A 23,899-nucleotide genomic window follows, 5' to 3' on the forward strand; every position below is an offset into this window, starting at 1 on the left:
GGCAGTGAATGAGGCCCAAAACTTGCATGCCCTTGGTGGAGTGGGAAGAGGAAGTTGAAGTGGTCGACCACCAGGCGGTGGGGCTGTTGGGTACGTGTGTCCTGGAGAAAATTGTTCCCAATTATAAAATGATTGAGAATGAAAGGGCAATTTACAAAAATAGTAAATATAATGTAAGAGAAACCTATTTCACATGGTGAGTGGTTAGCATCTGGAAGCGTGCTGGAAGAAGGTTCAAAGAGGGCATTAGATGATTGCTTGAATATAGAAACAATGTGCAGGGTTACAAGGAAAAAGCAGGAGAAGGTTACAAGGAAAAGGCAGGAGTATGTCACTAAGTCATAACATTCATGTGAACAACTAATTTATTAAGATGGGGCAAAATGCCTCGTCCTGCATCATAACATCTGTGAAATGATGGAAACTACAGCCCATTGACTCTATTATTAGTAAAGAAATGAATACATCCTTAAAGGAAAAATATTCCAAAGATAAATAGTCCCCAATACGATAATTACAAGGTATACCCTCTAAACACCAACTAGGGGGTATTCAGTCTACAAACGAAGGATGATTTAAAAAGTCAAAGCAATGTATCATTATTCCCTTATCCTGAAGTAACAGCGAGTTGTTTGCATTAAGCCATCTCATGGAAAGATTTCTCAATGGCAAAAAGGTCACAGCTGCAAGAGCCAAAGTAGATTTTGATCTTTTTTTCTCAGATCATCCTTATTTTTCATGTTTTCCCTTAAATCATCATAAAAACAATTTCCTCCGCTTCTTTCAATATAAAATTAATGTACCTATAATTTATTTTAAAATCTGCATACACATCCAGGCAACTTCATTTATTATAAATTCTTATGGTGATGTTTGATGGACACTGCCTGTGTGAACTGGTAGGAGGACAATAACACCATGACAAGTGTCAAGTTTGCACTGAAAGACACCATTAAAAATATAGAAAATAAGATTCTGTCACATAATTCATAAGATAAGGATAGAATTCACGATTTTAAAATTGGAAGAATTTTGCCCCAGTCTGTCAGTCCACTTCACGAGAAGACTCTATCTCACATACGCACTCGACTCCAAACAACTGTATTTCCTGTAATAAAAACAAAATATTATGATAAAAACAGAAAGGCGTTGGAGAAACTCAGCAGGTTTGGCAATATCATGGAGAAAGATTTGAGTTAAGGTTTCAAGTCTGATATAAATTCTCAAGGGGGCTCAAAAAGAGTGGTTTTTATGCTGTTGACAAAGAGGAAGGAGGAGTGAGTAAAATAGATAAGGTAGATGCCCAGAGCAAAAGACAAAGGAAGTGTTACTAGTGGTAAAAAACGGATAGAGATGTGAAAGAAATGTCAATGGTAGGTGTGGAAGATAAGAAATATGTTTGATCTGATGAGTGAAAAACCAGGAAGATATGATCAAGGCACAGCCAGAGGGCAAAGGTGGAGCGATTGTAATCAAAATGGAGAATTTTGATCATGTTCTTAAGTTGTTCGACTCAGTGTTGAGTCCAAGAGGTTGTAAAATGCTTAAGTGGAATATTAGGTATTGTTCCTCCAGCTCACATTAAGCTTTGTACTAATACAGGTCGAAGATGGAAATGTTAGCAAGAGTAGACAGTTGGAGTCATTCTTAAAGACACAGTGGAGATTTTTCACAAAGCAATCATCCAGAATGCAGTTGACCTCACCAAGGTAAAGAAAATCACATTGTCAGTCATGATTACAGTAGACTAGATTGAAAAAGGTACAAGCAAAATGACGCTTCTCTTGGAAGATGTATCTGGGAACCTGTACAGTGAGGAGAGAGAAGGTCAAGTGTTAAACCTTCTACCATTGTCTGCAAAGGAGCTATGGGGGAGTGAGGAAGTGTTTGGAGTGATGGAGAAATGGACCAGGGAATGACAGAGGGAACAGTCTCTATGAATCGTTGAAGTGGAGACGAGAGGAAGATATGTTTAGTGGTGGCATCCTGTGAAGGTCGTGGAAACAGTGGAGGATAATCCATTAAATGCGAACACTGGTGTGAATGAAAGTGAGAGAATAAACTCTATGAGCACAATAGCAGGGAATAAGCTGGCTCGTAGCTCAAGAAAACGCTGTATAGTTGCATGTTAAAGAGAACTTGAATCTTTGTTTCAACAGGTTGCTGAAGAGGGAAGGAGATTCAACCCCCAACTTGGTTCTAACAATAGGAATAATTAACAAAGCTTTACATTTACTAAGGCGTCTGACCTGAGCTTGCATTAAAATCCGAAGAATCCATACTAGAATTAGATCAAATATCAGTTACCTTATTTCAAATCTGTTTCTTATAACTGAATGGCAGTTAACAGTGGGACAAAAACCACAGCAATTTGTAAAAATAAACCACTTTGAATATCGTGAAACATTCCATTCATGGGTGTGCTATCAAACAAAATTTCACCATGAACCACATGATGACTAATCATTTAGTCAAAAAGGTAGGGTTTTAGGAGTGTACCAGAGGAGGAGAGATAGACGGAGAGGCAGAGAAGTTTGGGAAGAGATTTTCAAAGGTTAGAAACCAGGCAGCTGAAGGCATCACACTAGAAGTGGAATTGCTCAAAAGGCCAGAATCGGGAAAGTGTAGCTAGGACTCCAATATAGTGCATTTTATTTAATATTTCAATGTCAAGCAGGATTGAACACTCAAATACTCTCTTTATAAATATTATGCTCTCAGTACAAGTCAATCTGCCGCTCTTTCTTGGGTCTAATACCCTTCCTATAATTGGCAGTCCAGAACTGTATACAATACTCCAGCTGTGGTCAAGCTTCAACATCAGGAAAACAAATATGAACAGATGAGATCAGGAAAAAGATCAAAAATGTCACTCATTTTAAATTTTGAATCCAATCCAAGGAATACAAAGTTATGTTCCAGTTAAAATACTTCACTACGGCAAAACCACAGTACCATCTAAAGATAGGCCCCTGCACAATATCCTTCAAGTTAAACAAATAATGTAACTGCTGAATTCCGGCAATAGCAATAGTAAAGTGCATGGGAACTATAGAATTATGAATGTACCACTCTCCCACAATACAATACTGTCCCTCCCCATGACAGAGACAAACTAATGAACATGAGCAACATGCTCCACTTACTACAAATGTCATTTCATCTCTGTCTCAAACTTACAGTCTGCAGTATACAATTGCTCGGTGTTTGGTGATGTTTGTCTGGATTAGTGGTGCTGGAAGAGCACAGCAGTTCAGGCAGCATCCAAGGAGCTTCGAAATCGACATTTCGGGCAAAAGCCCTTCATCAGGAATAAAGGCAGAGAGCCTGAAGCGTGGAGAGATAAGCTAGAGGAGGGTGGGGGTGGGGAGAAAGTAGCATAGAGTACAATGGGTGAGTGGGGGAGGGGATGAAGGTAATAGGTCAAGGAGGAGAAGGTGGAATGGATAGGTGGCAAAGAAGATAGACAGGTAGGACAAGTCTGGACAAGTCATGGAGACAGTTACTGCGCTGGAAGTTTAGAACTAGGGTGAGGTGGGGGAAGGGGAAATGAGGAAACTGTTGAAGTCCACATTGATGCCTTGGGGTTGAAGTGTTCCGAGGCGGAAGATGAGGCGTTCTTCCCCCTCACCACCAGACGCCTGGAGGAAGAACGCCTCATCTTCCGCCTCGGAACACTTCAACCCCAGGGCATCAATGTGGACTTCAACAGTTTCCTCATTTCCCCTTCCCCCACCTCACCCTAGTTCTAAAATTCCAGCGCAGTAACTGTCTCCATGACTTGTACAGACTTGTCCTACCTGCCTATCTTCTTTGCCACCTATCCACTCCACCCTCTCCTCCTTGACCTATTACCTTCATCCCCTCCCCCACTCACTCATTGTACTCTATGTTACTCTCTCCCCATCCCCACCCTCCTCTAGCTTATCTCTCCACGCTTCAGGCTCACTGCCTTTATTCCTGATGAAGGGCTTTTGCCCGAAACGTCGATTTCGAAGCTCCTTGGATGCTGCCTGAACTGCTGTGCTCTTCCAGCACCACTAATCCAGAATCTGGTTTCCAGCATCTGCAGTCATTGTTTTTACCTTGGTGATGTTTGTCTGTTGACTCTTCTCTCTTCTGTGTTCTGTTAGTGGGAGGTGGTGCCATAATAGTAATGTCACTGCATTAGTAATTCAGAACACCAGCTCCACTATTCTAGGGACAAGGGTTTGAATCCCATCAATGGCAGATGGTAAAATTCGAATTCACTAAAAATCTGGAATTAAAGGATAGCCGAATTGCGATGGGGGATGGTGGTGGAAACTGATAAGGCTCTGAGTGATGTGTGAAGGCCTCCAAGCCCTCTGTTTCTTCCTCTCCCATTGGCCCAACCAGTATCCCTCCACCGACACACTCTTTGATTGGCAGAACTGGTCCTCAACCTCAACAACTTCTCCTTCGAATCCTCCCACTTCCTTCAGACCAAAGGGGTAGCTATCGGCACCAGCATGAGCTCCAGCCATGCCTGCCTCTTTGTAGGATCTTCAAGAGGCCATCTTCCACCGTTACACTGGCACCATTCCCCATCTTTTCCTCCTTTACATTGATGACTATATTGGCGCCACCTCATGCTCCCATGAGGAGGTTGAACAGTTCATTAACACAGTTCACTTCACTACATTTTCCACCCTTACCTTAAGTTCACCTGGATCATCTAGGATATCTCCCTCCCTTTCCCTGGACCTCTCCATCTCCATCTCTGGCAACTGATTCAACACGGGCATCTATTTCAAACCCACTGATTCCCACAGCTACCTGGACTACACCACCTCTCAACCCACCTCCAGTAAAATGCTATCCCTTAATCCCAATTCCTCTGCCTCTGCTGTATCTGTTCCCAAGGGGGGCAATTCCACTCCAGGATATCACAAATAGCCTCCTACATCAAGGACCACAATTTCCCCTCCCATGTGATCAACAATGCTCTCCAGCATATCCCCCTCCACTTCCCACATCTCTGCCTTTGAACCCCACCCCTCCACAACAAGGATAGAATCCCCTGGTCCCCACTATCACCTTACACCCCACTAATCTCAGGATACAGCACATTAACCTCCACCATTATTGCCACCTACAATCAGAATCCACCACCACTGATATATTTCCCTCCCTGCTCCTATCTGTATTCCACAGAAACTATTCCCTCCATGACTCCCTTGTTAGGTCCATGCCCCACACCAACTCACCCTCCACTCCTGCCATCCATTGCCATCACAAGAGGTGTAAACTGCGCCTACACCTCCCCCCTTACCCACGTCCAAGGCCCCAAAGGATCTTTTCACATCTAGCAGAGATTTTCCTGAACATCCAAACACCTCATCTCCTCTACAAATTGTGATGCAGGACACCAACTTGTGAAACGTTTCAGGGAACATCTCTGGGACACATGCATCAAACAACCCCACTACCCTATGGCAGATCACTTCAACTCCCCCACCCACACAGCCAAGGACTTGCAATTCCTGGGCCTCCTCCACCCCGCCAAATCCAAGCCACTTGATGACTAGAGGAAGAAGGCCTCATTCTCTGCGTTGGAACCCTTCAACCACATGGCACCAATGTCGACTTCACCAGTTTCCAAATCTCTCCTCTCCCCCCCATTCATCGCAGATCCAACCCTCCAACTCGGTGCCACCCTCTTGAACTGTGCTATCTGTCTGTCTTCCTTCCCACCAATCCATTTACCCTCCCCTCTGATCTATCACTGTCATCCTCCACCTGCATCTACCTATCACCTTCCCAGCTACCTTTCCCCAGTCCCCACCCTCCTATTTATCTCTCAGCCCCCTTTCCTAACACCCTCCCTTCCCCACCCCCCAACACTCCTGATGAAGGCCTTATCCCCAAAATCTCGATTCTCCAGCTCCTCAGATGCTGCCTGACCTGCAGTGCTTTTCCAGTGCCACACTTTTCAACTCTGAGTGACGTGTGTGCACTATGATATGTGGCAGACTTGGGTAAAGCCTATCTCGACATTGGGAGCAACTCACTATATCTTTTAAGCTTTTCCAAGTCATGATGCAGGTTTCCCATGGGACAGTGGTGAATAATCAATTAAGGAGATTATAGCTTCTTAAATGCCTTATTAATACTGCAAGTCACTTCCTAAATATTCAGCTTCCTATCTTACCAAATGCATCAAACAAGCTGGACATCAGGAAATTTTGACATGTAAATCAGAGTAGGTACCTGGTGACCAGTTCACCACTGACTGTGAGGTGCCTCCATGTTGCTCAGCACCAAACATGATCCATGGACACCAGCCCCACACACACCAACGCAGGGTCCATTTTTCCAAGGACACAGTGATAGAATTATTCCAGATGCTGGTGTGGGACCCGATGTTTGCGGGAGTGGGAGACCATCCCAACCCAGTGGTTCTGAAAATTGATTGCTGCTTAAAACATCTATGCAACTGGTTCTTTCCTATCTGTATGGGATCTCTCAGTTTTACACCAACAAATGCGTCAAGAAAGTAACTGATGTCAACTGTGCACAGTCACTCCAGTTAATTTTGTTTCACGATGATGAGGTCAATACTGTATCCCAAGCAGGACAATTTGGGCACATTGCTCACTTCCCACAGGTACAGGGTGCCCATGTGTGACACTGAGAGGACTGCATCATGCAAAGTGAATCAGTCAGAAGGTTTCCATTCAATTAATATCCTGCTGATCTGTGATCACCATTACCACTTCCTGGACATGTGTGCCTGCTATCCTGGCAGTAGTCACAACTCCTACATCGTGAAGCATTATCATGTACAGTACTTGGTGCTTTGGATGGTTCAGGTGCCTTACAAGGCTGGATATTGGGGAACAAAGGAACCACTACAACCATGACTCCTGAAACCATTGTGCAACACCCAATGCGAAGCACAGCTCCAATGCTGCTCATGTTTCAATCAGGGCTTTGATGGTGGTGGTGACAGTGGTGAGGGAGCGGGAGGGTGCCTTCATTATATTCCAGACAAAGTGCTGCATCATCCCTACGGATGATGGAGAAGGCATCGAGGCAATGTGCTAGTTGCTGGGCAACTGGTCAAAGATGAGTACCAGTACATTCGGAAGAGGAATCTTTCTTCCTTGCCCATGGCAGAGCTCAGCTACCTCAGGTACTACATACCAGCCAGTACCTGATTGGCATATGTCCCAGTAATTGGTAGCTGGGCGCAAAAGATCATCATGGAGTAGTCGTTGCTCCTGATGTCAGCATTTTGTCTTGTGCAAATGAACTGAAGCCTCAATTGGTTTTGTTTACATTCCCTTTTGATGGCTGTAAATAAAAATTCATCATTGGAATTATATGATTGACTGTCTATATGTGACATTCCTCGACTAGATAATACAAGATGAGGGTCTACAGTGGGCACTGGGACAGAGTATTGGTGAATCAGGTCGGGTGCTCGGACAGGATTAAGATATGGATATTTAAAGTGTGGTGGTATTGTGGTTAAGCAGCTACAGGTATGAGACAGTCATCCAGACTGGCTATGTTCCATGGGCAGTGTGGCTTTGAGGCTGTTGTGCCATTATGCTGCCTATGAGGGGAAACACTGTATTGCTAATACTTGTTTGGGTGCACTGTGAGCTTTCAAATATGGTGCAGGCACAAGGGGTACTGGTCTTTCACTGCATATGTGATGTATAGTAAGTTGTTTCAGATACGGTGCATGGTATGATGGGAATAGATTCAGATGAAGGGTACACCTTACGGACGGGGCAAATAGTTAATGAGGAGAAATTAGTAAGATACAGTGAGAAATCTTGCCTAACCTTGCAGAAATAAACCCTCCCAAAAAGAAACTTGATGCAGCTCACAAGTAGCCAAAACAAAAATTAAAAATGAACCCTGTGTAACCATTGTTGACTGTCATAATCACCCATCAGACTCACACTGTCCTTTAGGGAAAGCAAATCTGCCTGGCCAGGCCCAAAGAAATATAGTTGACTGGTAGCTGCCCTCAAAAATGGCCTAGCAAGTCATTCTGCTCCAGGACAATTAGCAATAAATGGTGGCCTGGCTAGCAAAACCCACATCTTGTGAACAAATGCATAAAATCTGTGACATTGTAAGCAAGGTCAACATTTGTTGTTTGCGCCTGACTGGCTTTGAGAAAGCGTTATTGAGCTACTTTTTTGTTGCAGCTCATTGATGACAGAGAAAGGGAAACTAAACTCAAGCAATAAGCTGCAACCATGACCGCAGATAATTTAAAAGTACTCTTAATAAAGCTGCTGGTTAGGCATAGAAACTGCATAATTCTGAGGCATAAAGTGCAACAATTTGTGATGAAGCTGGGGATTTGTTTAAGCTTATCAGTTCCAGTACATTTTCTTCTTTAGCTGAGAGATCCTCTTCTTCCATGGGATTGACGAATGTGGGGATTCAAGGCCTACTTGTTTGCTGCAGGCAAGGACAGTGCGAATGTAGTAGTGACTTGCAATAAAGTGATATTCTCAAGTGTCACAGGAGTTGAAACAACTAGAAACAGATGTTACTGTTGAAGGAAACAACTTATCATCATGGACTTTTAACTTAGCCATTGCATGATGCAGAAATGGCAAACTTAAACTACGTGTTGACCTTAGATAGTCAACAAACCTATCATATTAGATAAGTATCCAATTCCTATGATCCAAGAATTACCAGCAACATTTCAACATGTAGTACTATCTTCTGAAACCCCTGGTGAAGAAAGTCATCATCTAATAGCTTTTAAAAACCATAAAAACTGCGGACACTGTAAATCAGAGGCAAAACCAGAAACTGCTGGAAAAGCTCAGCAGGTCTGGCAGCATCTGTGGAGAGAAATCACAGTTAATGTTTCAAGTCCAGTGACCCTTCCTCAGACCTACTGACTAAAAGCTTTTGTTCCTTACAAAGGTAGGTTTCAGTTTCACAGAATGCTCTCTGGATTAAATTGGACACCTTGCACCTTCCAGAAGATGGTTTGTGCAATCTTGTTGGATCTTGAGGGAACACCCAACTTTCTTATCAGTCAGAATTATTTAGTAACTGTTGTCCAATAGCAGAATTACATCTAACGCAGGACATCATGATAAGTTGTTTCCTTCAACAGTATTCTGATGTTTGTGATCACAGGCTGCTTTAACATCACTGACATGCAGTTCACTGCAAATGGTCAAGGGGCAGTTTATGATCTGCCAGTCATTATGGTGCATGGCCTACAAACTAGTATCACACTGGCACTGCAATTTATATACCAAAATAAATTTGATTCTGTTACTGGACAGCTTTTACTAAATAATTCTAATTGTGCTAAGTAGTACCCTGGAGAGTAATTTAATATTATCAATTAGCCTTGCAGTGTGATTCCCTTGTGAGTGATAGAAACTGCATACAACACATGGAATCCTGTTTGTTGAAGGAAAAATTCAACTCAGAAAAAGATTTATAGTTTGCCAATTCCTGCTGTATTCCCTATGGGAGTGCCTTGATCAATTAGAGTCTACCTATCTTGTCCGAGTTTTTTTTATCCAATTAAGATTAACAGTTAGTAGTTCCTGTTGCATCTCCTTGCCAACATGGTCCAATCATTCAGCACCTTCTTCTCATGGTGTATAAACTGATGCTCCCCTTCGAAAATTTGGTTTCTTAAGTCAGTCCTGATGAGTGCAAGATGAAAAACTTTCACTACATTTCCCCTTTACGTAATCTTAATGTGCTCTTAATCTTAATGAGGTCAGTCCCCAGTCTTCTCATTTCTACAGCCCGAGCCTGTTGAATCATTCCTGATAGATATATTGTCTTAGTTCTAGTATTGTGTCATTGAAAGCTTCATATATCAGAAATCATAACAGGAGGAAGTCATTCAGCCTCTCTCACATACTTTAACACTCAAACAATTATAGATGATCATATATTAACTCAATTTACTCACCTTAGTACCATATACCTTAATACCTTTAGCATCTGGAATAATTAAACAACAATATTTGTATATATGAAGTGCCTTCATTTATAGAGTGCCCTTAATGGAGCAATATTCAACAAGAGCATTTTCTTTCAAAACATTGTTACTTATTCATTAAATGAAATATCAGGACAGCTGGCTAAAATCTTTACCTAAGAGGTAGATTTTAAGGACTGAAGACAGGACAGCAAGGTAGGGAGCTAGAATATTAAGAATTTAGGGAAGGCATTACTTAAGGCTCCTGATGGCACAACTACCACTGATAGAGAATTTAAAACTAGGAATGCTAAAGCAAACAGAATTATTTTTTTTTAAATTTTGTTTCGGAAATGTCAACAATTTAAGACCGATCTCCAACTGCACTTGGGGGGCGTGGCGGTGAGCATTGAGAGTCACCACTCAAACAGGATAATTTAGCAGGGCAGTGTGGGGGTGCCACAACTATTGAAGAAGAACCCTGAGAAAATCTGCTGAGGGACTGCAGATGGAGCACATTCTGTTCCAAAAATAGGATTGTCTTAGTTGGTCTTGCTGTATACGTATTTCAACTTAATCCTCTTCATAACATTTTAGACTGCACTTAAAATGTTAAAAACAAACAGGAAACATAGCGTCATTATACACAAGCTTCTTTTTAAAAAAAATCCCAGAACATTAAATTATTGTTTATATAATAGTGAATGTTATTACAAGGCTATGTTTTCTAAACATTTTCCCAGTGCAACCCCATTTCAACATTTGAAAATTGCCATGACCCCTCTGTGAGATTGGGCGGGGAAGGGGAGTTGGTATGACAGTGGTGAAGACTTATTAGAGAAGGGACAGGGGTCAGAAGACCCGTGAGAGTGTGGTGAAGAGGCAAAGCTACTCAGTAAACATTGCTGCCTCTGAGCTCATTCCCCATGACCCCAAAATTTCAATGAGAACCCCTTGTAATCCAACAACCCCCTCCCCATTCTGGGAAGCCCTAAATTAAGTTTACTATTACTGTTATTTAGCTGGAACGTAGTAGATGTTACCCAATATTCACGCTAGTCTTAACTAAAATTATGCAAATATGATAAATTGTTAGACCATTGTGAAGATCTGTTACAGTATATTTGCTCCTCGACTTACTAATTTTAAAACAGTTTTAATTTATATGCAACCTTTCTCTACCTCAGGAAATCCCTAAACATATTACAGCAAATGAAGTACTTTTGAAGCACAGTAATTGTTAATTTGCACACAACAATATTTCACCTAGAGGAATAGGATAATGACCAGATAATCCATTTGATTTGTGATATTATCTGAGGAATAAATACTTGCCTGGGACATTAGGGATATGTCTGTAGTGTTCTTCAAACTAAGGTCCAAATATCGCTAACAGTCACTTGAGAGGACAGATAATATCATGATAACTGAAAGATGGCACCTCCAACAGTGCATCAGTTCTGCACTGGGAGTGTCAGCCTAGTATAGCACCGATTCACTAGTATTGTATTAGGGCTAGAAGGGTTAAAATGTACAGGGCTGTTGCATGAATTTAGATTAGAATCCCTTGAGATTCAATCCCTAGAAGATTGATTGGTGATCCATTTCAAGGTTGGATAAGGGACTTAACAGGATTGATGGAAACACAGTGGCTCAATGGCTAGCACTGCTGCCTCACAGCACCAGAGATCCGGATTCAATTCCAGCCTCAAGGAACTGTCTGTGTGGAGTTTGCACATTCACCCCGTGTTTGTGTGGGTTTCCCCCAGGTTCTCCGGTTTCCTCCCACAATCCAAAGATGTGCAGGTTAGGTGAATTGGTCATGCTAAACTGCCCATAGTGTTCAGGCATATATGGGTTAGGTGCATTAGTCGGGGTAAATGTAGTGTGTTATGGGGGTGGGTTACTCTTCGGAGGGTCCGTGTGGACTTGTTGGGCTGATTGACCTGTTTCTACACTGTAGGGATTCAATGGATTCCACTTCATCTCGTGGGAGAGAAGATCTTTATCAAGAGGGCATAATCTTATTGTTACAGCTAGATTGTTCAGGTGTGATGTTAATAAGCATTTTTTTTTACAGAGAGGGCAGTGGAAATCTGCAATGTTATCTCCCCAGCAAACAAAAGGTTGTAGTGACTGTGAATCAACTGGAACATCCAAGACTGGGATTGTTGGATTTTTGACTAATTTTGGGGGATATGGAATCAATGAGGGTAAATGAAACTGAGGCACATATCTGCTTTGAATGAGGCTGAGTCTCAAAGAGATGAGTGGTCTCTGCCTGTTCCACAAGCAGGACCAATCAGCAGAAGATTCAGTGATATACAGTCAACATGAAGTTGCCCTAGGAATCCTCAATATTGATTGGATCCCATGGCATCTGGTCAACCATAGGCAAGGAAACCTCCTGCTGATAACCACATACCAACCCTTCTTCCCTCCCCTATGAATCAGTGTTCTTCCATGATGAATACACTTGGAGGATGCACTGAGGGTGTAAAGGGCACAAAATGTACTCTGGGTAGGGGATGTCAATCTTCATCACCATAAGTGGTTGAGCAGCAACACTCCTGACCGAGTTGGTCGAGTCCTAAAGGATATAGTTACTTGGCTCAGTTTGTGGTAGATGGTCAAGATTAGAGTGGTGCTGGAAAAGCACAATTCCTGATGAAGGGCTCTTGCCCGAAACATCGATTTTCCTGCTCCTCGGATGCTGCCTGACCTGCTGTACTTTTCCAGCACCACTCTAATCTTGACTCTGATCTCCAGCATCTGCAGTCCTCACTTTTGCCCTGTGGCAGGTGGTGATTGAGCAAACAAGAGGGAAGAACATTGGTGACTTTATACTCACTAATGTGCTTGCTGCAGGTGCATCTGCCCATGAAAGTATCAGTAAGAGTGACCACAGTTCTTGTGGAGATAAAGTCTCATCTTTAAATTGAGATGACACACCATTACGTCACATGGGATTACCACTGTGCTAAATGGGATAGACTTTGAATAGATCTAGCAACTCAAGACTACTGTGGGTCAGCAGCAGCAGCAGAATTGTATTCCATAATCATGTGCTCAGTGTCCTCCACTCTACCATTGCCATCAAGCCAGAAGATAGACCTGGGTTCAATGAAGGAGGACATTTCGGGAGCAGCACCAGGCATACTTATAAATGAGGTGTCAATCTTGTGAAGCTGCAGAACAGAATTACATGTGGTGCCAAACAGTGGCAAGTGATAGAGTTAAGCGAGTCCACAACCAACAAATCAGATCTAGTGCATGTAGAACCCATTGATTCAGTGTTTTGCTTACAACAATGTTTTCATTTTTATTGGAAATTTGACCAGGAGACTAATCAGATTCTACAAGTTAAAATCACAATCGATAAACTCGACGGGGCACAAATTTTCCAGCTGACAAGGACTTTCACTAACGCATCTATAAAGCACCCTACAATGTCAGAACAGAATTCAGAAAAACAACGCAAGGATATAACCTATGTGAAAATACATTAGCTATATTAGAAAGCAGACTGAATTAATCTGTCAAAACTGCTTCCTATTCAATTAGATAATTGATCTGTAATAGAATTCCATTCCCCTACCTTTGCTCCATATGCCTTGGTAACCTTACCCAGCTAAAAATCACTCATTATCAGTCTTGAAAGAACCATTGATTCCCAGCATCCACAACTTAATAAGGATTGGACAGATTTAGTAAATCTCTAGAAGAATAGAGTCAGAAACCATGGTTCTTACCTGAATTCCTATAGCTGCATTTCCTGCTGCAAAATTCTTTTTTCTCACAGCCCTTTTTGCACTGGCCAAGATAGCCAATAGTCTTTTTTCTGCCATTACTGCTCTATGCTGAGCTGACGAAGCCTTATGTTGTACTGCAGCCAACATCTCTGTAACCTCGGCTACTCTATCTTCCATTGCAGGCATTTTCTTAGAGGACTCCAGCAGGGTTTCCCTGGCATGTTCCTTCACCTTCTCAGTTTCCTCTTTGAACCTTTCCAGCTCTGCCAGGAACCCAGTGGCTCTTTCTTCTTCTGCTGCGGCTTTCATTTCAGCAACAGCCACTGCTTGCTCGGCCTCCTCTACCTTCTTCTCCAACTCTCGGGTCTTTACCTCAAAGGCCTTCACTCTCTTGTCTGCTATTTCCAAGGCCAACACCATCTTCTCCTTAGCTTCTTTTGTCCTTTCATTGTCCTCACTGACTTTCTGCTGGAGCTGAAACAATGCAAACTCTGATGAAGATAATTTTTCTTTCATCTCAGCTATTGTTTTGTTGGACTCTAGTAACTTTCCTGCAGTTTCCACGGCAGCATTTTTAGCCCTGGTTAACTCTTCATCAGCTGTAGCCATGTCTTCCAATGCTTTTTTAACTTTCTTGCTTTCAAGGGTTCTGGCTGTAATGGCTTCCTTTACCTTGGCCTTTGCTTCCTCTGCACTTTGAGTTGCATTAGCTGCTCTTTCTTCAGCCTCTTCTCTGAGAATCTTCTGAAGTTCCAACTCTCTCATCCTGAGAAAAGCAGCAATATTTCTAACATCACAATGCACATGAATAATAAAATATCAGCACTTCTATAAGTATATTCCACAAGCTCAAGATGAATAATAAAATATCAGCACTTCTATAAGTATATTCCACAAGCTCAAGATGCTACAGTGAGATTTACAGCTAATAAGGTACTTTTTAAGTGTAGTCACTGAACATAAGATCATAAGAAATAGGAATAGGAGTTGGCCGTTCAGCCCTCAACCTCTGCTATTCCATAAGATGGTGGTCAATCTGAGCATGGAGCTTTCTGTCTACCATAACCATTGAGACCCTTGTAGTTGAGAAGTCTGTCTTACCCAGCTTTGAATATATTCGATCACCTCGACCTAACTGTTCTCTGAGTTAGAGAATTCTGAAAATGAATGAACCACCGAAGAATAAAATTCACCTCATCTCCATTTTAAATGGGAGATGACTTGTCTTGAATCAGTGCTCCCTAGTCCTAGATCTGTCCAGGAGGAGAACCATCCCCTCACCATCTACCTCATCTAGCCCCCCAGAACCTAACTTTCCAATACGCTCAACTTATGTTCTTCTAAATTGCAATGGATATAGGACCAACCTAGTTAACCTCCTCAGGCAACTCCTGCATCTCATGAATCATACTAATGAAGCTTCTGTAAAACTACCTTCAATGCAAGTTATTCCACCCTTAAATAAGATGTAGTCTCATGGACACCCTGTTCATTTGTAGCATGATTGCTTTACTTTTATATCTGATTGCTCTTGTAGTAAAGATCATCATTTTATTTGTCTTTCCATTAATTTGCTCTACATGTATGCTGGCTCTTTCTGATCCATGAACGAGTACACCCAGATCTTTCTGTACTGTAATATGCTGCAGTCTCTTTGCAGTTAAATCATGTTCCACTTTTTTATTCTTCACAGTGAACAACCTGGAAAATATCATACTTGCCCCACACTAAACAGTTGGTTCTGCTATAACGTGCATTTCTTCAACGCGAATTGGCTATAACGCGATTGAAGAATTTAGACATTATTTGTAGAACACAAACTTTCCTTACTTGGATTGGCTATAATGCGATTCCGGTCCCATTGATTTTAATAGTGCTGCTATTACACGATTTTCTTCTAACTCGAGGTTGCACGGGAACGGAACTATCGCATTATATCAAAACAGACTGTACTTCTATTAAACCTTTGCCCACTCAGTTAACCTATCTATAATTTCTTGGTGAATTCTATGTATCCTCCTGACAACCTGCTTTTCTAACTATCTGTATCATTAGCAAATTTAGCTATAAGACACTCTGTTCCTTGATCCAAGTCATTAACATAGGTCATAAATTGGTGAGACCCTGACATTGTTTTCTGTGGTATCCCAATGTTACAGTTTGCTACTAATAGGACATTAAAATCATTCCAAAAATATAAAATAATTAAGAGGTTAAAGGGGGAAATAAACAAACACAATAACTACCACTAGAGAAAAAGTGTAAGGGAAACTAATTGAGCTGAAGATTGATAAGATCTGATGAGTTACATTCTATTATTTTAAAGGAAGTAGTTAAAGAGATAGTGGATGCACTGGCAGCAAACTTCAAAGAATCTTTAGGTTCTGGAATACTTACAGAGGATTGGAAATATGCAATTTTAACAACCTTATTGAAAAGGGAGGGAGACAAAAAACAGGGATATCGCTTAGAATGTGATAGTAGCGCAATTATAGAAACATAGAATTTTCCAGCACGGAAGGAGGGCATTTGACCTGTCATGTCTATCAGCTCCTGAAAGAGCTTCCAGCTAGTTTCACTCTTCAACCTTTCATCTTTCTTTTGAAACTTCCTGTGGAATCCATCTCCACCATTCTCCCAGGCAGCAAATTGAAAATCCTATCAACTCTGAAGAAAGAGGTTTCTCCTCACCTCACTCCTAGCTGTCTTGCTGAAAATCAAATTGTAAGTTACTGACATACCAACTAGTAGAAACAGAATATCCTTCTTTAGCCTCCTAAAGTTGTTCATTATTTTGAACATATCAATAAGATCACCTCTTAATCTTCTCTGTTGCAAGGAAAACAAGCCTAATCTCTCTAACATTTTCTTGTATCTAAAGTCCTTTTTTTCATGAGAAACACATGCGATTGAACAGTCAACATGGCTTCATGAAGAAATCCTGTCTGAAAATTTATTAGAATTCTTTGTGAGGTATCAAGCAGGGTAGATAAAGGTGAAGGAGTAGATGTAATTTATTTGGATTTCTAGAATGTGTTTGATAAGACACTGCAACAAGTCTACTTAATAAAAGCCTATGGTTTGGGGGTTAGTATATTAATGTGGACAGGGAATTGGTTGATGAACAAAAGACAGAGTTGGGGCAAAGGGTTCATTTTTAGGACAGCAACCTACAACTAGTACAATTCCATAGAAATCAGTGCTGGGACAACAATTATTTGCAATAAATTACTGACTTGGGTGACATAAATGAATGTAACATCACCAAGTTTGTGGATGACACAAAAATAGGTGGGAAGGCAAATAATGAGGATGATAAAGAGTCAAAGATATATATACAGGCTAAGTGAGTAGGCAAAAACTTGGCAGTGGGAATAAAATGTGGGAAAATGTAAGGTTATGAACTTAGGCAGGAAGAATAGTAGATCTGAATATTATTTAAATATGAGTCATAAAAAAGCTGGAATCCAAATTCAGCACGTATCAGGGAAGGTAAATAGATGTTGGCTTTTAATTCAAAGGGATTGGAGTAAAAAAGTAGGGGGACCTTGCCAGAACTATACAAGATACTAACTAGTCAGACCACACCTGGAACACAGTGTATACTGGTTTGGTCACCTTGTCTAAAAAGAGATTGACTGACATTGAAGGTAGTCCAGGTTGATTCTGGGTATGGAGGAGCTTTCTTCTGAGGAGAGGCTGAATAGGTTGTGCTTATACTCACTGCTGTTTAGAAAAATGAAAAAATGCTTATTGAAACACAAGATTCTTAGGGGGCTTGACAAGGTTTGCTTCCCTGTGGGAGAGTCCAGAACCAGAGGACATCATCACAGAGTGAGGAGGTATTCTTTTAAGACAGAGATGATGAGGATATTTTCTCTCAGAAAGTGGTGAATATGTGGAATTCTTGACAGCAAAGTTGTGTCAAGACTGAGTCATTAAGTATATTCAAGTGGAGAAAGACAGATTTCTCATCTTTAAGAGTTTTAAAAGTTATGGGGAAGAGCAGGAGAGTGAGTTAAGGATTATAAGATCAACCATGATTTTTTTTGAATGGCAGATTGGACTCAGTGGATTGAATGACCTACTTCTGTTCCTACATCTTATGGTGTTATAACTTAAAAATGATCCATTCCTCACTCTGTTTACTGATGATTAACCAATCCTCTACCCAGGCTAACATTACTCACAACACAAAGAATCATAATCTTGTGTAGTATTTTTTTTAATGGAACTTTATAGAATGCTGGTTAGAAATCCAAATACATTATATCTACTCATTCCCTGTTAACTATCCAGCCAGTACATCCTCAGAGAACTCTAATAAATTTGTCAAACATAATTTCTCTTTCATAAATCATGCTTTGCTTGACCGTATGATTGTTTTAATGTCCTTCCACTATCTCCTCAATAATAGATTTCAGCATTTTCTTCAGTTAATTTCAAAAGGGGATGTTGCCCTACTACCAGAATTTAGGGAGCTTGGTAGGAAATTAGCGAGCAGTTCTTTCACTGTCACTTGTCAAAATCTTGGAATTCCCTCCCTCATGGCATTGTGGGTCAACCCACAGCAGGTGGAGTGCAGTAGTTCAAGAGGGCAGCTCACCACCATCTTCTCAAGGGTAACTAGGGACAGGTAATAAATGCTGGCCAGCCAGTAACACTCACATCCCACTAATGAATACATGTTAAAAAGGACCTAAAGAGTAGTAACCTCCACACTGTTCCCTGTTCCATGCACAAGTTTGCAGAAACAGTCAAATTAATGTATGCTTGGAGAGATGCTGCAGGATGATTGACTTTAGATTTCTAAGACATTGGGACCATTTCTGAGGAAGATGGAACTAGTACTGGCAGACAGCATGCAGCTGAATAGCCCCAGGACTGAATTCCTTGTGGGTGATTTTGCTGTTTAATGAGGATGCATTGCATAGTTGAAGACTCAATACTGAGGAAGTACGGCAAAGTGGAGGGCCTATACTGAGGGAACACTGCACTGGCAGTGAGGAAGCCCTGAGGGATTCTCAAAGTACTGCATTTTCAGATGTGATGTTAACTGGAGACCTTGTCTGGCTTCTTAATGGGCAGGTATTGTTTGAAGAAAAGCAACAAGATTTATCCAGTGTCTGAGACCAGTATTGATCTACCAAAGGACATCATGAGAAAGGGATGGTCTTGTCATTTATTGTATTGCTATTTGTACGAATTTATGGTGTTTCAATTTCCTGCTGCATTTGTTAAAGCAGTGACAATTCAATGACTGTGAAATGTTTTGAGGTGGCTTGCGATTGTGAAAGGCACTTCTTTCCTTTCTCATTTCAGTTTAAGGAAGCATAAGTTCACTTACGCGTTGGCCAAATTGTGTTCAGTGTTGAAGCAATGTCGCTGGCATTCGGCACAGACTTGTTCCAGCCTTTCCATGGTTTTTTCCCAAGATTCTTTAATTGGAGCCAGGAGGAGAAGCCTCTGTGCAATACCCAGTATTGTCTGTTTCAGCTCTTTCTTCAACTCCTTCAGCAAGATCACAAGAAACAAATGTCACTAATACTCTGACTAACATAAATGGGCACGTCACATACAACATTCTTTAAAACAATCTAAGGATATCATAACTCAGGAAGCCTGACTGGAAACAAACATCATGGATTGTTGAACACGAAAATACAGCCACCACAAGTGGTGGCTAGTCCCCGCCCAGGACAGACAGTTCTGCAGACCTATCCTTGGATCAGCTTTTTTATACTTTTTAATCAATTGGTTCAGAAATGTTATTACACACCTCTGGAACAGGTGAGCCTTGAACTCAGGTCTCCTGGCTCAAAGATAAATACACTACCATTGTATCACAAGAACCCGCTGGGTCCGCTTTGTTACATTCTCTAAGCAATCTGTTCAGAGATGTTATTACACACCTCTGGAGCAGGTGGCACTTAACCCCTCCTGGTAGGGGTTATCGCAGATATAATCTTAAAATTAGTGTAGAGTTTAAGGAATTATATTATTGAGATATTTAAGATGCCTAAAGGAATTGCTAGGGTAGTGTTACGAAGATGCTTTATATTTAAAATTGCTCAGAGAACTCAAGCTGTCAAGTAAGCTTTGAAGGATTGGGAAAAATTCAACTATTTAAAATTTTGTGGACATACCTCAATTGATTTCTTTAAAAAGATCACTGAAAGTTCTCTGCAGACATTGCAGTTATTTTTTAACAAGTCTTCCTATAAATCATATGATCAGTGGTTGCTGCTTGTTTTGAAGTAGAAACCTGCAGGGACCATTTTGAACAGTAACTGGAGAAGTATTTGTTTTATTTGGCTTGATTGAAGGGAAGCCTACTAAGAACAAGCAGAGTTGGGGGAAAGCCTACAATGAGCAAGGTAAGTTGGAATAAAGCTTGCTAAGAACAAGTTGGCCAGCTGATGTCACATTTCTAAAAAAGAAAACATTCTTATTGAGTTTAGGAAAACCTATTTGATTTTTGGAAAGAATGACTGAAGAAACACTTCAATATTGTATTTCCTGATCAGGCTGAGGCTGTAAGTATTCAGAGACAATTGAACATGATTCGTGACTTGACCACACATTCCAAAGCATCAAAGCAACAGACTCTGGAATGTACTATATTTCAACCTTTGGTCTTCAAGAATAATTTATTGGTCACAGTGTTTTGTTTCCAGAAAGCCAATCACTGCAGAGAATTCTCAGGAGTGAGAGGAATGAGAGGGAAAGAAAGAGAGAAAAAGGGAGGGAAGCAGAAAGAGAGGGAGAAAAAGAAAAAGAGAGCGAGATTTCATGAATATTTTGGGGATATTTATAAGGATAAGCATTTATACTTCTATATTACTGACTGTGTGTTAACCAATTTTTGCATCTTTATTGAACATATTATTTTGAAATCAAAACAGAATTGTGTTTATTAACAAATCTAGTTGATAGATTTTTTAAAAAATCTAATTAGACCAGTTATTTAATTGGTCATCTTGGTAATCGGAAAAAGCACTTTTATTTTGTGTTGCTACCTTGGTGTAGTGGGAGTGGAGAAAGATTTCAGTTGTGCAGTCTTGGTCATAACAGGATATATGGAGAAACTACAGACCTTGGCAAAACTCCAGCAAAGTGATAGGCCATACAAGGATGATGTCAATAAGCACTTCTTTGCCCTGGGTATAGTGCAAATCTGGAAATGTCTGCTCAAAAGCCTATTGAGGATGAGGGTCAATTGAAAGTTATTAATTGGGATTCATAAATTTTTGTTATTAAGGATATTAAGGGTTACAAAATCCAGGAATGTTAATGATCTTAAGATACAGATATGTCACCATGTACTTGAATGGCAGAACAGGCATGAAGGGCTGAATGGCATCCTTTTGTTCCTAAGAATGGCAAATGGACCTCAACAGAAACAACAATGTTGGACATGCTGCATTGCACCAATATATATCTCAGTGCTGTATTTAACTGTGATATTACAAGTTCTTTAAATTGGAGATTATCACAGTTTAAATGATCTTGTCGGTAGAACCTATCTTGACTGCTTGACTGTGGAAATAGGGCTAATTTAAATAGGCCTAATGCTCTAAAGCCCTGATTTTGGGAAAATAGGTAAAATAAAAGTATGCAGATTTCCAATAACTGTGTCAGTGGAGTACTAAATCAGGAATGATATCCAAATATCTTACTGGGAAATAGGTTTGCCTGAGTCAGAAGGCCATGGGTTTAATAATTCTTAGATTAGAAATCTGAGCACATAATGCTGACTGATCATGATTCCTACAATCACAACTCCCAAAACTATGACCTCTACCATCATGCCATGCCATCTATGGTAGCTCAGTGGTTAGCACTGTTATCTCACAGTGCCAGGGACCTGTGTTCGATTCCAGCTTTGGGTGACTGTCTATGTGGAGTTTGCGCATTCTCCTCGTGTCTGCATGGGTTTTCGATTTCCTCCCACAATCCAAAGATGGTTAGGTGGATTAGCCATGGTAAATTGTCCATAGTGTCCAGGGATATGCAGGCTAGTTGAGTTGGCATTGTTAAAATATGAAGTTATGGGATTAGGATGGGGTTCTTATTCTGGGTGGGATGCTCTTCAGATATTGGTATGGACTTGATGGGTTGAATAGCCACTTTCTATACTGTAGGGATTCTATGATTCTATGATCTAGATGGAGGAGGACAGCAGACATATACAAATACCACTTCCTGGGACTATCTTCAAAATAGCACTGTGTGTGTGTACCTGCACTACAAGGAGCTGTTAAAAAAGACCATTTCACACCTTTTCAACATCAATGAGAAATTAGCAATAAATGCTGACCTTGCCATTGACACCCAGATCTCAAAGATGAAGTAACAGCATGTTTCCTGACATGTAATTTAGCATAGTGGCTCAGTGGTTAGCACTGCTGCCTCACAGAACCAGGGTCTCAGGTTCAATTCCAATCTCAGGCAACTGTCTGTGTGGAATTTGCACATTCGCCCCGTGTCTGTGTGGGTTTCCTCCAGGTGCTCCAGTTTCCTCCCACAGTCCAAAGATGTGCAGGTCAGGTGAATTGGCCATGTTAAATTGCCCATAGTGTTAGGTGCATTAGTCAGAGGGGAGTGGGTTGCTCTTCAGAGGGTCAGTGTGGACTTGATGGGTGAAGGGCCTGTTTCCACACTGTAGTGAATCTAATCTAATTCTAAAAAATTAGAGAAATGATTTCACTTACTTTGTCAATGCCACAAGCTTATTTGAAGGGGATCAGAAAGATCCACTCACATACCACAGAAGCCTAAATGCAAGCTGGACAACATGGAACACAACTGCAATATAGACTGTGTGCATTACCACACAGATACCTCTGATAAACAGAGTATATTTTCAAATCCAAACATGATGCATTTCTCCAGATCTGCAAGTAGACATTGAGGCAGAAGATGTACTCAAAATCGATCAGCTGTATTTCAGTCGGCATAAATGCAAGCAATGTCATTCTGAAAAAGCCAGTGATCCACAACTGAAAACCCTCCTGAAAATCAATAAAGAGTGGCTTGAAAGGATTGCCCTTAGCAGGCTTTGTTTGTAAGTATTCAATTAGCTACACGGGTGTTTTCCTAGTGGTGGAGGTAAAGAAAACAAAAAGAATAATAAAATCTATTCATAATGGTGTCTTTATTTTTCTGTCTCGCTGTACATAAAGAAAAACCACAGGAGATTTGGAGGAGAATATGTATTTTAAAAAAGCAGACCCCAGATTGGGCTGACTTGTGGTGTAATGTTCCTATCCCTGGACTGAGAGGCCTGGGTTCAAGTTCCAAATTAAAGAAAGGAAAAAAAAGTACACAGTGATATGGTGATGGAGTTAATATTTCTGGATATTAAAAAAGAAAAACATAAATCAGATCCAGGGTGGTTAATAAATTAAATGAATTAAAAAAAGGAAAGAAAGGGGTGGCCTGAAACCATTAGAGAGGTGCCAGTCACACTCGGATGCTTTCGACCCCCAGACCTCGGTAGCTTGAGAGACATGATTTTCAAAGAAAAACAAATATATATCATGTTTACAGAGTCATAGAGTCCCACAACACACAAAAAAAGGCCCTTTGGTCCATCAAGCCTGCACCAGCCAAAAAACAACCACCAAATCATTCTAATTCATTTTCTAGCCGTTGGCCCATAACCTTGTATACTTTTATATCACAATAGCACATCTAAATAAGTCTTAAATGTTGAGGGTTTCTGGTACTACCACCCTCATAGACAGTGAGTTCTCGATTCCCAATGCCCTATAAATGAAAAACATTTTCTTCACATCTCCTCTAACCGTTACCTGAAACTTATTGAGCCCTCAACCAGGGGAAAATACTCCCTTCCGTCTGTCCTATCTATGCCATCCATTTTATACTTCTCAATCATGTCCCCTTTCAGTCTTCTCTGCTCCAAGGAAGACAACTCCAGTCTACACAATCTTTCATGTGGAGCAAAACTCTCCAGCCCAGGTAATGTCATGGCAAATCTCTATTGCATCCTATACTTAAGAGGGAAATCAGGAGGGCAAAAAGGGGACATGAGATAGCTTTGGCAAATAGAATTAAGGAGAATCCAAAGGGTTTTTACAGATACATTAAGGACAAAAGGATAACTAGGGAGAGAATAGGGCCCCTCAAAGATCAGCAAGAGGGCCTTTGTGTGCAGCTGCAGGATTGG

General features: G+C 40.9%; 1 protein-coding gene across 1 annotated transcript in view; it reads right to left on the bottom strand.

The window, feature by feature from the left end:
* Positions 1–1,045: 1,045 nt before the first annotated feature.
* The window catches only part of LOC140493890 (uncharacterized), a 42,516-nt gene continuing 19,662 nt past the window's right edge, over positions 1,046–23,899 (bottom strand). The window contains exons 4-8 of the mRNA XM_072592885.1: positions 19,055–19,218; positions 13,708–14,473; positions 13,044–13,143; positions 7,178–7,317; positions 1,046–1,108 (exon numbers count right to left, since the gene is read on the bottom strand). Coding sequence (XP_072448986.1) covers positions 1,046–1,108; positions 7,178–7,317; positions 13,044–13,143; positions 13,708–14,473; positions 19,055–19,218 — 1,233 coding nt within the window. The remainder of the gene's footprint in view (positions 1,109–7,177; positions 7,318–13,043; positions 13,144–13,707; positions 14,474–19,054; positions 19,219–23,899) is intronic.

Source organism: Chiloscyllium punctatum, chromosome 22 (assembly GCF_047496795.1).
Source record: "Chiloscyllium punctatum isolate Juve2018m chromosome 22, sChiPun1.3, whole genome shotgun sequence".
In the NCBI taxonomy this organism is placed as follows: Eukaryota; Metazoa; Chordata; class Chondrichthyes; order Orectolobiformes; family Hemiscylliidae; genus Chiloscyllium; species Chiloscyllium punctatum.